A 15,253-nucleotide genomic window follows, 5' to 3' on the forward strand; every position below is an offset into this window, starting at 1 on the left:
CCCTTCCGATCCCAAAACACGGTCGCCGTAACCTTTTCTTGCTGACTGCATTTGTTTGAATTTCTTTGGTGGCGGTGAACTTGAGTGACACCACTGATGGGATTGTTATTTTCTTTGGTGCCCCCCCGCCCCCTCACATTGTTGAAGAAACTTGCGAGCACAGTCAAGGCATTGCTCCTTGTGTCCATCAGTCAGCATCAGGGGGTTCCAGCCAGCACACACACCTTGCAATAACCCAACGTTTGTGTTGGAGTTCTTTTAGTTTTGCTGTGGGAAGCTTTACCAATGCGTTCAACAAGTTCACAGACAGTGACCCTCCAATCTTTGAGCAGCTCACAGTTGATTTTCTGGACAATCGCATCCGAAACTAGTGGTCTTCCACTGCGTTCTTCATCGTGAACTTGTGTGCAACACTCGGCTAAAGCTCTGCACCATTTGCAGACGTGCTGAACGGACATCCACTCTTCACCATAAACCTCAGTCAGTTGCTGATGAATCTCGATGAGCAGTAACTTTCTTGCATGGAGAAACTGGATTACTGCTCAAACCTCACACTTGGCGGGATCGGCGATCAATACTTCCATCTCTGACGGCTGCCAAGCCAACACTGAGCGATGTAGCGAATCGCGGATGGGCGGGCTCGAGAGTGGGGGATCCACAGCACACGGCACTGTTGTCGCATTTAGCCTAGCACCTTCCCTTGAGGCTGTAGCTCATTGAGAACCTTACTTTTGGTACAACCCTCGTACTACAACAAGAAGAACCCCCGCAATGCATCTGTGGAGAAACATGAACAGGTCGCCACATCCTTGAGGACCCTGCAGCTGCCCAAGAGCTGCAATGTCAGATGGACTTGGAACACCACTATCAAATATTCTAATGGTTGGTGAAACAGCTGTAAGCCGCATGCTACAATATGAAGGAGTGTATATTACAAGTTTTAAAGACAACACCATTGAAAGTTGACCTAGGGGGCAGAGGTGGGAGGGTGGACCTAACACCGCCGATTTTGACCCGACGCACCACCCCGTCTGTTCTTTGCACCTGAACTTGCCATGGACAACAAAATATTTGTATTTTTATCTCTGAACATAAGATGCTAGTTATATGTACAAGTCGCCATTCTAACTTTCATGCAGTGGTCTATTTGACAGTTGAATTTTAGTAGGCTAGCTACCCATTTATGTACCTAGAATGAAAAATATGATATTCTATTACTTTTGAACAAAGGGAGGAAATAACAAGGCCTGTTCCTATGTCTTCAGATGCCAAGAGAGGATCAAAGGATTAATATCGACGTAGATGAGTCCCTTTATGTTTACAATCATGCAACCACCACCAACATCTTCTTTGATCTGGATTAATGCTAACTTATTTTGTACAACCAGTGGTAATCTTTGTATCAAAATAGCTTTGTGCTCAAAATCCCTTATAACATCATGTAGTTTAGCATCTTTGGAGAAATTCTCTGACTGTGTCGTCATTGTGTGTATAATTATGCAGCATAAGCAAGATTGATTTCACAGCCTGTTGCTGTTAGTGTGACAAACATACATTGAAAAAAGCAATTTCAAAATATTTGAAATTGTTGAAACTGTATGAGAGACCTGTTACTTATGTATGTGGAAGAGCAGTCACCCAGACCCAACGGTGAGGCTCACCTGCAGTGAATATGAGGGTAGACAAAAATTTTTATATGTGCCTGTTACCAGTGCTATGCATTTTGCCTCGTGAAGTTCAGCATTGACCAGCAGTTCTGCCTCATAGTTCATAAAAATTATCCCATTTCATTGTGACGAGATGTTGTGGTAACCTTATTATGGCTAATATTAAAAAAAGTCTCAGGTTGCCCAGTGTTCTTTATTAATTCGAGAACAACGCATTTCACCCGCGTGGGGCATCATCAGGTTATCTAGTGAGCATTGGTGTCAACAGTCATAATAACCCTGGACAAGACCATGCACACAAGCTCTAAATATGGACCCAGACCAAAACAGTGCCAGAGATCTGTCCACATTCTCGCATTTCCCATGGTAAATCCGGATCTTTTTGAGTGCACTCCATGTCTATAGGACAGGTCAGTTTCCCATGATTTGTTGTTGACTTGAAGAAAGCTGTGGGGCTCTGGTGGAGTGCTGTTACACTGTTCGTGTGACTAAGCTTCATGGAGATTAAAATTATGTTCCACGAGGTAGCTACCTATTCTGAGCGGGAGATTTACTGAGTCGCGTAGCAGGTGTGTCCTCATGAAATGTCAGCTCTTGGTTGTTTCAGATTTTCTTCTATCCCTTAGAAAGATATTCTTTCTTCTCAGGTTGGGTTGTGGAATGCAGCTCATGACAGGTACTCAGAGTATTGGAGTGGACTTAATTATACCAGTAACAATCTGCATTTTCTGATTTAGTTGCAGATCTGCTAGCTTCATGTGGCCACTGTTCATCTAGTCACAAATTTTATAACAAAGAAAATAATCAATCATTGGCAAAATAATAAAAGATAAAAAAATCTACTCATCAAGCAGCACCAGAACACACGCTTAAAAGATGGTTGTAATTGGCAAGCTTTTGGAGACTGTGACTCCTCCTTCAGGCAGAAGGGTTGAAGTGGAAGGAAGAGGGATGAAGGAAAAGGACTGGAGAGGTCTAGGAAAAGGCGTAGATTTTGCGAAAGTCACTCAGAACTGCGGGTTAGAGAAGACATACCGCACAGGATGAGAAGGAAATAAATTTTGTTTCATGCCCCATATTATTGTAGTTTGGTTAATAAATGTTGGTGTGGTTGGTACTGGCTTTTAGGATGTCATGTGAAAAAAATGTGAGGTGGCTTTCATGTGAACAATGTTTCTGGAATTCATGCTGGTTGGCATAGAGGAGGTCATTCTATTTGAGACGCTTCATTGTTTGAGCTCAGAATGTTTTATAACATTATATAATGGATGGATGCCATTGATATTGGAACAGTAATTTTGCTATCACTTCTTTTACCCTTGGTGTGGACTGGTGTGCCTTGTGCTTTCTTCTAATCATTGGGCATAGTTTTTGTTTGGGGGATCTATAGTTATTATGGTTAAATTGAGACTTAACTCAGCAGCCAATTCTCTGTGGAATCTGGCAGGGTTTCTGGCTAATCCAGAAGCCATGCTAAATTTCAGTGATTTCTGCTGTCTCTCAATGCCATTGACATTAATTTGTGCATCATTCATCTTTGCAGTGGTGTGAGAATTTAACTGTGACATTAGTTCCACACTGTTCTTAGTATTAAAAATCATCACTATTGATATTTGTTGCCATGGCAACCAACTTATTAATATGCCAACATATTATGATGACGTTAGCTGAAAAATGTATCCAGATAACCATGCAAACCAAGCATCTAATGTGCTTAGCACATTTCAACACCTTCCATGGCGTCTCAGGCTGGCGTTAGTAGATTATGATGGTAACAGTGTGAATAAAAAAATTCAGCTTAACAATTCTCTTGATACACAGTTCAGCCAGCTCAATTTTGTTTGCAGGATGACCTGTAAAGAAACTGGATGCTGTAGCTGACTAGGTTTCATCATGTTGGCGAAAGTAATTTTTGATGAGACAATTCCTACTACAGTCCTTTCCATTTGTCTTAATGTCAGTTGAAACTATAAGTCTATAGCCATCACTTCTAGACAAATTAATTAACTAGTGACTGATTTCAGCAGGATTAATCATTTTAAAAATAAAAATGTTCTACGCCAAGAAAGAATGAAATATTTCTTTATTGCAAATAGAAAAACTATGGTGATTTCCCTCCTTTTTGTTTACCACTCAGTTATTCATTACAAAAACCAATTAGTTTCTAATAATCTTGGATATTTTTTTCTCTTACAATATTATTTTATTCTGTGTTATGTGGATTCAACTTAGTCAATCAATAATTACAGTTGATCTCTCAGCAGGTACAGCTTATCCTAGTGATGTGTTAAAAACAAGAGAGTGAGATACAATATGTCTGGTACTGAATAAAATTACATAGGTGCTTTTTTAAAAAGATTAAGTAGTCACACTCAGATAATGATGAATCCTTTGGTGATATAATCCCTTTTTAAACTTTGCGGCTGTTGCCTGTGTATGTTACATACCTGAAATCTGTCATTAGATTACTGGTTGGTTCTTGGCAGTGCTGAAAGTGTGTGCTAATGTTGTGCAAAGATAAAAGTACCACTGTGTCAGTATATGCTCCTACAGTCCATCTCCTATATCCGAAAGTAAATCTGATGTGCTTGTTTTTGGACAGTTGAGCAGCACAATAAAGTCAACAATAAATGACAGAAAAAGATACACACATAAAAATAGAAATTGCAGGTTGTCATACCAAGTGAGTAGATTATTATGTTACAGTACCATAGAGAATCCCTCCCATGATGATCTGTTCTAGTAGATATCCGTGATCTCGTCCCACAATTCATGACAGTGGATTTATTCAGGTTTTATGTCAGGATAACCAATTTTTTGAAGTTCCTCTTCAATTTCGGGAACAGACTTTTTGAAAGATTCTTCAGGTTATTCCTTGAACTGATCAAATTCTCTAATTTCTCCTTAACTTATGTAGTTTCTGTGGTCGATTTATATATGGCATTTTGAAGATTTTTTTCATTTCTTGCAGAAATTGAAATAGCATGCCATTATTAAGTACTACTAAAACCCCACTAGACAGACAGGTCACAATTGTGATTGTCTAGTGTAGTATTGGCTTTCTGAATTTGCACATTCCAAAAATTTAATTACTATAAATTACAGTATAGCATCTGATTACAAGATTAGTGGTGAATATCCTGATTGTATCACATCATATGAGTATTTAGAGGCAACTAATGAAAAACTGCTCCAGTTGCTGTTGAGAACTTTATTGAGTCCCCTACCAGTTTTGGCCTTTGTATTAGGCCATTTTCAAGTAGTTATTATACTTCAGGGAAACAACATCCAAATAGTAAAAGTAAAAGCCAGATGGATTTAAAATGTTACATGCCCAGTGATATCGTGAGGCACACAGTTGTGTCAAGATTACATACTAAAGACATGGCAAAACTAATAATTTATGGGTAATGCTAAGAAGTAATATGAAATGGGACAGTCGTATAAAATCAGTGTTAGGAGAGGTGAATGGAAGACATAGATTTTTTGGATGGGGGAAAGTTCGGTGCAAGTGTAAAATAAATTGCACACAAGATGCTAGTGTGACCAATCTTTGAAAATTGTTCCAATTGTTGAACTCTGCATGAAGCAAGCACGACGACAGCCATTGAACGAATTTAGAACACGCTGCTAGGACTGTAACAAGTTGGTATAGTGAATGCGAAAGTGTAACAGAATTGCTTGGTAACTGAAATGAGAATCCTTGGAAGAAAGACGACATAGTTCTCGAGAAACCCTACTAGGTAAATTAAAAGAAATTGTGTTCACAGAAGAAATGCCATCCTGAGCACCTGTTGCCATGTAGCAATTCCATTTATCTTTCTGTTTAATTGTTTTTATACCTGCAGCTAGTGTCACTGTTGTTAAAAAAAATCTTTATGTCCATGCTAATTGATATAAACCAAATCTTGAGTATCCACAGTGAGAAAAACAACACAAATGAGAATACTTTGTGCAATACTATGATTGATTGCTTTCCCTGACTCGTGCATGGTATGAAGCCAACACTTTTAAACAATTTAAAACTGATAGTCCTTACAAGTGGGTGAGTGATATTAGTCATACAAAAGCTAGGCTCCAACACTGACTTTCTTGTTCTGTGGCAGTGTGCAGTATTTGCAGCTAGAATTGTTATTTTAAAAACAGCATTCTTAGTAGTAATTACTGATTGTACTGGTGTGCAGCTGTTATGAAATATTTTGCCTGTATAACATTATCAGGCATACAGTAGTAATTTAATAAAAGGAGAAACACACAGATAAATAAATGCTGTTTTCTGCACAGGGTGCTCCCAATGAATATGGTGATTACTCCTTACATTGCTCTGAAGAAATGCCCTTAGATATGTGACTAATGTTACTGATTTTAATGTTTGCTTAATCGTGGTATAGTCACATCATATTTTTGCCTTTTACACACATTACACTTCTTTGTGGTCATTACTCATGACACTGCTAATCTGCAGGTCTTCCTACATTTCACAGAATTTTAAAATGATGCAAACTGTTCAGTGAGTTACTAAAATTATGTACCAGGTTTTTTATAAATAGGGTGAATAGTAAAGGTCCTGTCATATTTACTGTATGGAGTTAATGCTTCATAAAACAACTTCACCTGTCTCACATCTAGTCTAATACTCCTTAAGCACATATTTTATTGACCAGATGGTATGTATCAAAGGCTTCCAGAATGTAAAAGATTTGTTATTAATTTGGACCCTGGTATATACAGACATTTTTGGTCTTGTGAGTGTCTTACAGTTGACGTTTGTAACATCTCTGTTTATTCTTGCTGTGGATTTGTTCAGTCTCTGAAAAAGTTGTATGTTATAAGGTTATATAGGGAACAGAAAGCCTTCTTTTCTCCACTGAGATGTTTATGTTCTTAAGAAATGACATAGGAAAGGAAGGTGAGGCCAAGTGGGAGGTAAGGAATTCCTGGAAAATAACAAGGGGGTAGTTAAATGGGAGTTATGAACTGGGAGAGGTAAGACTCAATGTTGGGTTTTGGTTGTAGGGACTGATGGGAGAAAAGGATGATTGAACTTGGCTGTGAGACTGAAGGTGAGGCCTTTGGAGTGAGCTCAAACTTCTGTGGGACTGAGGAGGCACTGAGTTATTTTTGGATAGGACTGAAACACTTGTGGGACTGAGGTTTTCTGGTAGATAGATTGACTGTAATGTTTTGGGTTGTGGGTTTTGTGCATTGTTGGGAGGGCAATTTGGGGACTTGGTGTATGTAGGAGGTCAGCATGGCAAAGTCTGAGCACTGTGAGGGGTTGACAAGGTGGTTCACTGGGTATAGTATAGGTATTTTTGTAACACGTTGGTTCAGCTTTTGTGGGAAAGGCTTCAACTTTTCAGTCTACAATGTAACTTGCACATTTTTTAATAAATAATTGCTCAACTTTGCTATTGAACTGTCCCTACTACCATGCATGGCTTATCTACCATTACACCGTACAATACTTCCCATTTTGAGCTAAAAATCACGCCTCCTCAGATCTGAATATTTTTGCTGTGTTCCATTGTAGAAAATAATTTTGAAGTGCATGCTAAACTGAAATCTTTTCCTTCCTCTTTAAATATTTCATTCAACTCTAAAAATCGTTGATCATCTGACTGTCTTACGGTCACGATTGCATGTTTGTTGCTAGAAAAATCTAACGTGTTATCACTTGTAATTGGGATCTGTAACAAACTTAGCAAGGTAATTAGCAGAAAAGACACACCACAATACCATGTGAATATTTGTCAGCACTAATTATGCTAAGTATATGTGTCCCTCACGTATATTGTTGGCAAATTGAAATATCATGCTGTTGCTGTAGCATAAGTTGGGAGTTTACTTGTAGCACACTTCCATCTTAGTTGTAAATTTGCTGTGTGATAGCTGCTACTATTAGTGAGAGTAAGACCCAGAAAGTACTTGAAGTTATTTATTACCAGTCTTCCGAATCCATAGACTTTTTTTAAAATCTTATGTTAAGGTTATCAGTGGCACATAAATTAGTATTCAGACCTTGTTGATGAGACTAGAACTGAAACAGGAAATTGTAAATAAAAGACAAAATGTTGAATTTGATCTTCAATGTTCTATCACAAGTGAAGATCAAAGAATGTTGCTACTATTCTTTTGCTGAACTGCTGTGAAGGCTAGCTGGTGCTGAAAAAAAAAAAAAAAACCCAGTGCCCAATGAAATTCCTGTTAACACTGATACATAGTTTGTGATTTAGTTAGCTTTACTCATGTCCATAATTTTCTGAAGATCCCTTGTGCAGGCAGAAGATCTGATTTACAGAATTATTATCTTGTGTCAATTATCTGTCTATGTAGAAAGGTTTTGTAAAAATGGAATAAAATTATCTCCTTCAAGGCTACCAACATAGATTTCAAAAACTTTGTTAATACGAAACCCAGCTATCAATCTTTACATGTGTGTAGCTAACTGATTGAGGAATTGGTGTAATAAGTTCATGTCTACGTGAATGTGGATTCTCTGTCATATTTACTGTAAACGTAAATTGCACAAAAATTTAGTGCAAGTACTCTGCTGTGAGAGCATCTGCCACACTTTTGGTGGGTCTACAGTTCTCTGATAGTGGAAGTCTCATTTGAGATTGTCAAAAAACTGATGGAGCCTCTGTTTTATGCCCTCAACCTGTCGTCTGAAAACCATTTGAGCATGATTATTAAGTTGCATTAAAATTGACTGCTGTTTCAGAAGTTTACTTCTTTGTCTTCAATATGTTAGTACTAACTATATGGGACTGTTACTATAGAATTCTAGTGTAAATGCAAAGAATCAGTAAAAGGATAAGGGTTAATTTTATTGTATTTTGTCTCAGTGTGTGAAACAAGAACCTACAGTATGAAACAAGAACCTACAGTAATGTACAAAAGAAAGTGCATGATTAATAGTAGTGCTATAACTTTTAAAATAAAATAAACTGCTTTACACTGTACTCTTTGTTTACAGGCAGTACAACCGACTAGTAAAAAATCTGAAGCCAGATATGGAACACTACAGTCGACAACGTGAAAAACTTGGAGAGGCTTTCTATGGCAGCAGAAACACAATTCTGCATGGCTTGCAGGAAGACACAAAAGATGGGATTGACAGAATGGTTGAAGATTTGGAAAAACAGTAACTATTATTTCTCTCATTTCTGTAAACAAATTGTTTCCTCTCCTTTGAGTGCCACTTCTATACTAAGAGTATTACAGAATTTAAATTACTTAAAATAAATATATTATAAACTTATGATTTGTAAATGCAGGCCTTTCCGGCGTATACTGTTGGTGAAAAGCTCTTGGGTTTCCTGCCAGATGGCCATGTTAAAATACCACGACATTCCTACGAGTATTATACTCGTCATCTTCTGGCAAAGTGACAAGATATTTGGATGCTGTAATATTCATATCAGCGGTGTGCCCCCGTCCACTTGGCTAAGGGCGACCGTGTACTGCTGGCCGGTGGTTGGGAAGGGGTGTGAGGCTGCAGTGGTGGAGGTAGCGGGTATGCCATTCACATCTCTGTGTGGGCCTTCTGGTCACCCTCTTGTATTGCTCTAATGTGGGATTCAATGTCACACTTCATTGGTATTCATCATCTCTGTTGACCAGATTCTCGTAAACTCGTATTTCAGTAGATTCCTTTAGGACACTGTCCCAATAGTCAGTTGCACAGCAAAGCACCTTGGTGTTCTGAAAGTCAAAGGTGTGTTCTGGATGCTGTGCTCTGCTATTGCTGATTTCTCTGTCTGTCCCATTGCACATGCCTGATATACTACTCACAGCTTTTCAATTTGAAGTGCTATATTTGTCCAACTTGCTGTTCACCACATATGAAAGAGATGCTTTGATTCAGTTAGCTGCAGAAAGGATGCAGGTAGAAGGCAAAACTGCTGTGCACCTTAGCTTTCCTTCAACCACATCGAGATGAGAACATTCTACCACAGTTTGCAGAACTACAACATCCACTGAAATCAAAGAAGACCAAACACATCTTACAATGAGCAGGCATGGCCATAGTGAGGGAGCACTTTCACTTACTCAGAAAGAGCTGGACAAGAATGCACGTACCATGCTCGCATGCCACCCGCATATGGCAAAGGCACTACCAGCACACCTCAGGTGTGGGCAGGCTGTGTAGCTCTTTGGACAACAGTGCGGTATAGAAACTGCATGCCACTGCAAAACTGATCAGAAAATTTGACCGTCTGTCAGGAGCTCAAACTACCAAAAAGGAGGCAAAAAACATCAGAGCTGTTGTAAATTTGACAGATAAAAAGTACTGGATTCAGTTAAAATTTCAACCGTAGTGAAAGGGCTGGACTTCACACCCATCCTGAGGACCATATTGAAATGGAACATTAGCAGCATGGAGGAAGCAACCCAAGGTGTGCCAAATTAGGAAGCAGAAAAGATCTTGTTGAAAACCTGCAGATTCATCAACAATCCCGACTTCTGAAAGCAAACATAATTACTGAAGAATGGGAGGCTATCCAGTTACAGAGATATGACGCTGACACAGTGACTCTTCCAAAGGAAATGCAATGGTGTTGATGCCCACTGATGATTACAGTCATAATCATGGCTTGCTGCTACAAGACCCAGCCTACAGGAAGCTCAAGAAGGATCCAGCCTCGATGATAACCACAAAAACCATGACACTGCTGTCAGACTTAGTTCTGTAACCCAGGACACCAGCGACAGCATGCCTGTACAGACAGCCAAAAAATCCACAGGGAAGGGATGCCCCTTAGGCCAATACTCGATACAGTCAGTTCGCACAATTACTGATAGTGAGACTGAAAATATGTGCTTCAATTATACCTTAATTTTATTATAAACAAGAATGGTTTTGGAAAAATAATTTTCCCATCTTTAGATGTACAAGTGTAGTAATCAGCTATGAGATGGTCACATGCCATGGAGACCGGACTGCACTGTGCAACAGCCAGACATGTTCCACACTGTCATGTCCACCTTTTCCATAGCTCTGTTTGGTGCCCATAGTATGCCACCACCTTGCAGCTGACTGCTAAATTTATACACCTGAAGATGGGAGTATAATTTTCCCAAAACAGGTCACATTTGTAATAAAATAAAGACACAACTGAAGGAGGTATTTTCAATCTCATCCTGCAGCTCAGTTGCGGATGTTCTGTAAACAAAATCCTGTGCAATTATGAATCGGCCAAATACATGGTAACACTTCTAATACCCCTTGTGGGACACTGTAGTTACCATGTTGAGAACTCATCTGATTTCATGAAAATACTTACGGACATGCACTCATGAGTCTTGATGTTACATTGCTCTGCAAGACTCCTTGGTGCTGCTGTCTCAACATTTCGAGCCACAAACAGTTAAACTCATTAAACGTGCACTTTCAACTATGTGCTTCAAGTGCAACAGAGAGTTTTATCAATAGATGTATAGAGTGGCCATAGGTTCTGCTCACTGCAGGAATCACACATCTCTACTTGGTACACTGTGAGGAGATGGCACTTCAATTTACTCACCAGAAACCCGTGCACTTCTTCCATTACGTTGATGATACTTTCATGGTATGGGAGCAGGCAGACAGGCATTGGGTGAGTTTTTTGGCCACCATATCAGCATCCATCAAGACATTGCTTTCCCAATGGAATGATTGTCTTCCTTTTTTGGACGTAATAAGGGAGAAGACAGGTGGTACACTAGGTCATTCAGTATATAGGAAGAATACATACACAGACCTATACCTGCATGCAACAAGCAGCCACCTGCTGTCAACCAAAATTGTGAGACTACTTGAAAAATCCAACATAAAAACAGTTTTCCTACCACCACTAAAGACGAAATAGTGGCTTGACTCTGCAAGAGACCCACTGAAAACGAATGTACATGGCATATACAGCATCACCTGTGAGTGTGACTAGCAGTACATTGGGCAAAAGCAGTACTTTATATCGAAACAATGCAAGGAGCATTAAGCACATGCTACTCTGGCAGGCAGAGGAATCAGCAATAGCTGTGCATAGCATCAAAGAAGACCACACCTTTAACTTTACAAACATCAATACGTTTTTCTGTCGGCTTTTGGGACTGCATCATAAAGGAACTCTTGAAATTTGGGTTCACGAGAATCTGGTCACCAGGTATGAAAAATACCTGCAGAGTGCAGCATGGATTTTTTTTTCTAGTGGCAATAAGATGGAAGCACATCCAGTATTTTCCAATTTGCAAGACTTGGCCGGAATCCCCACACAGAGATTGGACGGCTCATTTACTAGCTCCACCAATGCAGCCTCACTTCCTTCCCCACCAGCTGGCCTGTCAGTACAAGGCTGCCCATAACCAAGTGGAGGTGACCACACCACCAGTGTAAATATTACAGGATCCGCACATCTGGCCACTTCACCAGAAGATGACGAGTATGGCATTTGTCAAGACACCGTGGTGTTGTAACACTACCACCAGACGGGAAAAACAAGAGTTTTTCGTCAAATTACGATTTTTTAAAGTAATGAAACTTACTGTATTAAACACACAGAAAATGCAGCCATGTGCCGTGAATCACTCCAAAATATTCCCGTGTTGACCGTTTTCAACACATAAAGTTCTGGAAATCAACTACTGCCCTCTTCAATTCTCTGAATGGAAACTGTTAAGGAGGGATTCTCCAGGAAGAGGTTAACTTAAATGCTAGAAGCTGATTATCATGGGTGGAATTGGACAGTCAGAAGACCAAAGTTTGACGTAGTTGGAATTAGTGAAGTGAAGAGCAAAGAACACAGATTTTTAAAGCTGTTTGTTGAACAGAACTAAAACAGAGCTTTTCCTTTTGCTGGCAGTGTACTAAAAATTTCATTTCTGAGCACGCCTCAGAGATCAACTCAAATCACTCTTTCCAAACTTTACCGAGGTGCTCTCATGATATTAACACTCACTGGAGATATTCTGATTACAATTCCTTTGGACGTGCATTAAATGTATTCACAATCGCGAATAAGGAAAACCGTCAGCTGTAGAATGGAATGACGACAATGAAAATTTGTGCCAGACCTGGACTCAAACCCAGATTTCCCTCTTATTGCGAGCAGTCGTCTTATCATTTGGCTATCCGTGCACGACTCGTGGCCAGACCCAAACTTCCGTATGTTGTCAGTCGTGTGCCTGCAAACTGGGCTAGTACCATTCATTATGTATATTCCTGTACAGGTCAGATGTTGTACTTGAAAGTTGTTTGCCCTCTATTGGCAGAGAAATACGATATTGCAGTGCCTGTGTTATTCTGATTACAATGCAATGTTCCTTTGGACATGCATGCATGCAATGACTAATGAAAGTTGAGGCCTCAACCTTCGTTAGTCATTGTCCTCACCCATCCAGCCTCCCTGTTCCCATTCCAGCACTATACAGCCCTCATTCCACTATCACACCCAGTCTTCTTACTTCTCTCCTTTTGTGCTGCACATAGGTGCCCTATCCTCTGTCTACCTCATCCCTGCATGCTCCCTTGCAGCTCTGCACTGTCTGCCAAACCTACCCTACTATCTCTCAACCTTCCTGTTCCATCCTCTTCCTTTCCACCACCCAGTCGCAACTCCCATCAAACACTGGTGCTGCTGCTCACAGTGTGGCTACAGTTGCCTGAGACTGCAGTCGTGTGTGTGAGAGTTGTGTTTGCGTGAATGTGTGTGTTTCTATCATCCATTTTTTATGTGTGTTTCTCTCATCTATTTTTATGAATGCCTTATGGACAGTCTTTTTTTGTTATGCCTATCTGTGACTCAAAATGTCCACTGTATGGTGAGGGGCAACTTTCCTTTTGATAATACAATTAAGTTATTCAATATCCATAATAAATTATCACCCAGGCGCACCTCATATGTTTTCCAACTGCAGTCTCTCTCTCTCTCTCTCTCTCTAAAACTCAGTTGTTCATCCTTTATTATAGGATTGCCAAACTCATTGTTCATCCTCTATTATAGGATTGCCAAGAGGGAAAAATACAGCCGCCGCCGCACCCACAATGATGATGCTGATATCGATTACATCAATGAACGTAACATGAATTTCAACAAGAAGTTGGAACGGTTCTATGGTGAACACACAACAGAAATTAAACAGAATCTTGAGCGAGGAACAGCTGTTTGAGTGATTCTGAAATACTATTTCCACCCAAAACTGTGTCACCTTACTCGGAACTCCTCAGCTGTTTGTTGTCAAAAACAATTTTTTTCGTGAATTCAGATTGACTGTTCAAAGAGTAATTAACTGGCTCCTTCTTAACCATTTAGGATAAAAGGAGATACTGTAAAAATATATATGTAAAATAGTTATAAGTGCTGTACAAATACAAATTCCAGGTGGGAATTTTTATCTGGAAAATAAATGTACATAGTGACACCATGTTGATCCTTATTTCTCTTCCATCTTTTTTTCTCCTGTAACATACAGCATTGGTGTAAATGAGATGTTTGTCCTGTTGGGAATTTTTGTAGCTGTTTTAATTAATTCGCTAAAGAACTTGGTTGCAGATTTTGTTTGAAATGACTACTACTTCGTTGTATTGATTTTTTACATGTTGAAAGAATAATTAACTTAAAATAATACTATTGCTTTCTAACCTCTTGATGATTTTTGTGCGGAGTTAGGAGAAATGTATTTTACTTTGCTCGAATCGTTAAAATTTTTTGTAATCTGTTTCAGTGCACATAAAATTTTTGTTCTAGTTAAATAGATTTATTTCAGAAAACGAATTATATTAGTTTCAGTTAGAAATAAAGTTTATATCCATACCTGAGCAGTCAATGTGTCTGCCTGTGACACAGAGGGTTGGCAGATCACTCTGCCTTGGGCCAGTGGAGCAGCAGAAACAGTATTTGCACCATATGCATTTTGCTTCTGTTTATTATGAAGTGCTACCCATTGTGATTTGTATTTATACTTCTCAGAGGGTATCAGCGTATTATGAGTTTACTTTCTGTATTTACATTTCACTATGACAAGTTACTGTATTGATGGAAAGACATTTATATTTACTGGCAAATCATGCTGTGCTGAAATTATTTATAATGGTGAAGCAAACTCAGAAAAGATGTGGAACATTGTAATATATCTGTATAGGAAGTATCATTGACATAAATTAGAATTAACAATGCTCAATAATAAATAAAAATCAAGTGTGCAGGACACAATATTTCATGTTGTTACTTTATTTCATTCGAGAACAACAGTGCCAAATAACTGCGTATTGTTACCAGCAAAGAAGAAATCAACATGTTATTTACAATTAGAAGGAGGTTTCTAAATCAGTATTGAGAGTTTCTGAAACAAATGCTATGTCATATTGCTCTTATTCAAATCTTTTTTGTATCTGTAGCTGTATCTTCCAGTAAAATCATATATTCCAATAAAATCCATCTCGGCAGCGGAATTGTCTTTGTGACTATTTGCCTCATAGAGGATCATTGTTCAATTCCCGGTACTTGTCAAAAGTTTTTCCTTTATGGGATGACAGGAATGGTGGCCACTCTGCCTAGTTAGAATAATTGAGCAACAGGAGAAGTACTATTTGTTAAACTTTCCCT

General features: G+C 39.1%; 1 protein-coding gene across 3 annotated transcripts in view; it reads left to right on the top strand.

Moving 5' to 3' along the window:
* The window catches only part of LOC126235902 (pre-mRNA-splicing factor SYF2), a 54,320-nt gene extending 40,248 nt beyond the window's left edge, over positions 1-14,072 (top strand). For all 3 annotated transcript variants that reach the window (XM_049944847.1, XM_049944846.1, XM_049944848.1), the window contains exons 5-6: positions 8,647-8,814; positions 13,652-14,072. In XM_049944847.1, coding sequence (XP_049800804.1) covers positions 8,647-8,814; positions 13,652-13,817 — 334 coding nt within the window. In that variant the 3' untranslated portion in view covers positions 13,818-14,072. The remainder of the gene's footprint in view (positions 1-8,646; positions 8,815-13,651) is intronic.
* The last annotated feature ends 1,181 nt before the right edge of the window (positions 14,073-15,253 follow it).

This window comes from Schistocerca nitens, chromosome 2 (genome assembly GCF_023898315.1).
Source record: "Schistocerca nitens isolate TAMUIC-IGC-003100 chromosome 2, iqSchNite1.1, whole genome shotgun sequence".
Classification (NCBI taxonomy): Eukaryota; Metazoa; Arthropoda; class Insecta; order Orthoptera; family Acrididae; genus Schistocerca; species Schistocerca nitens.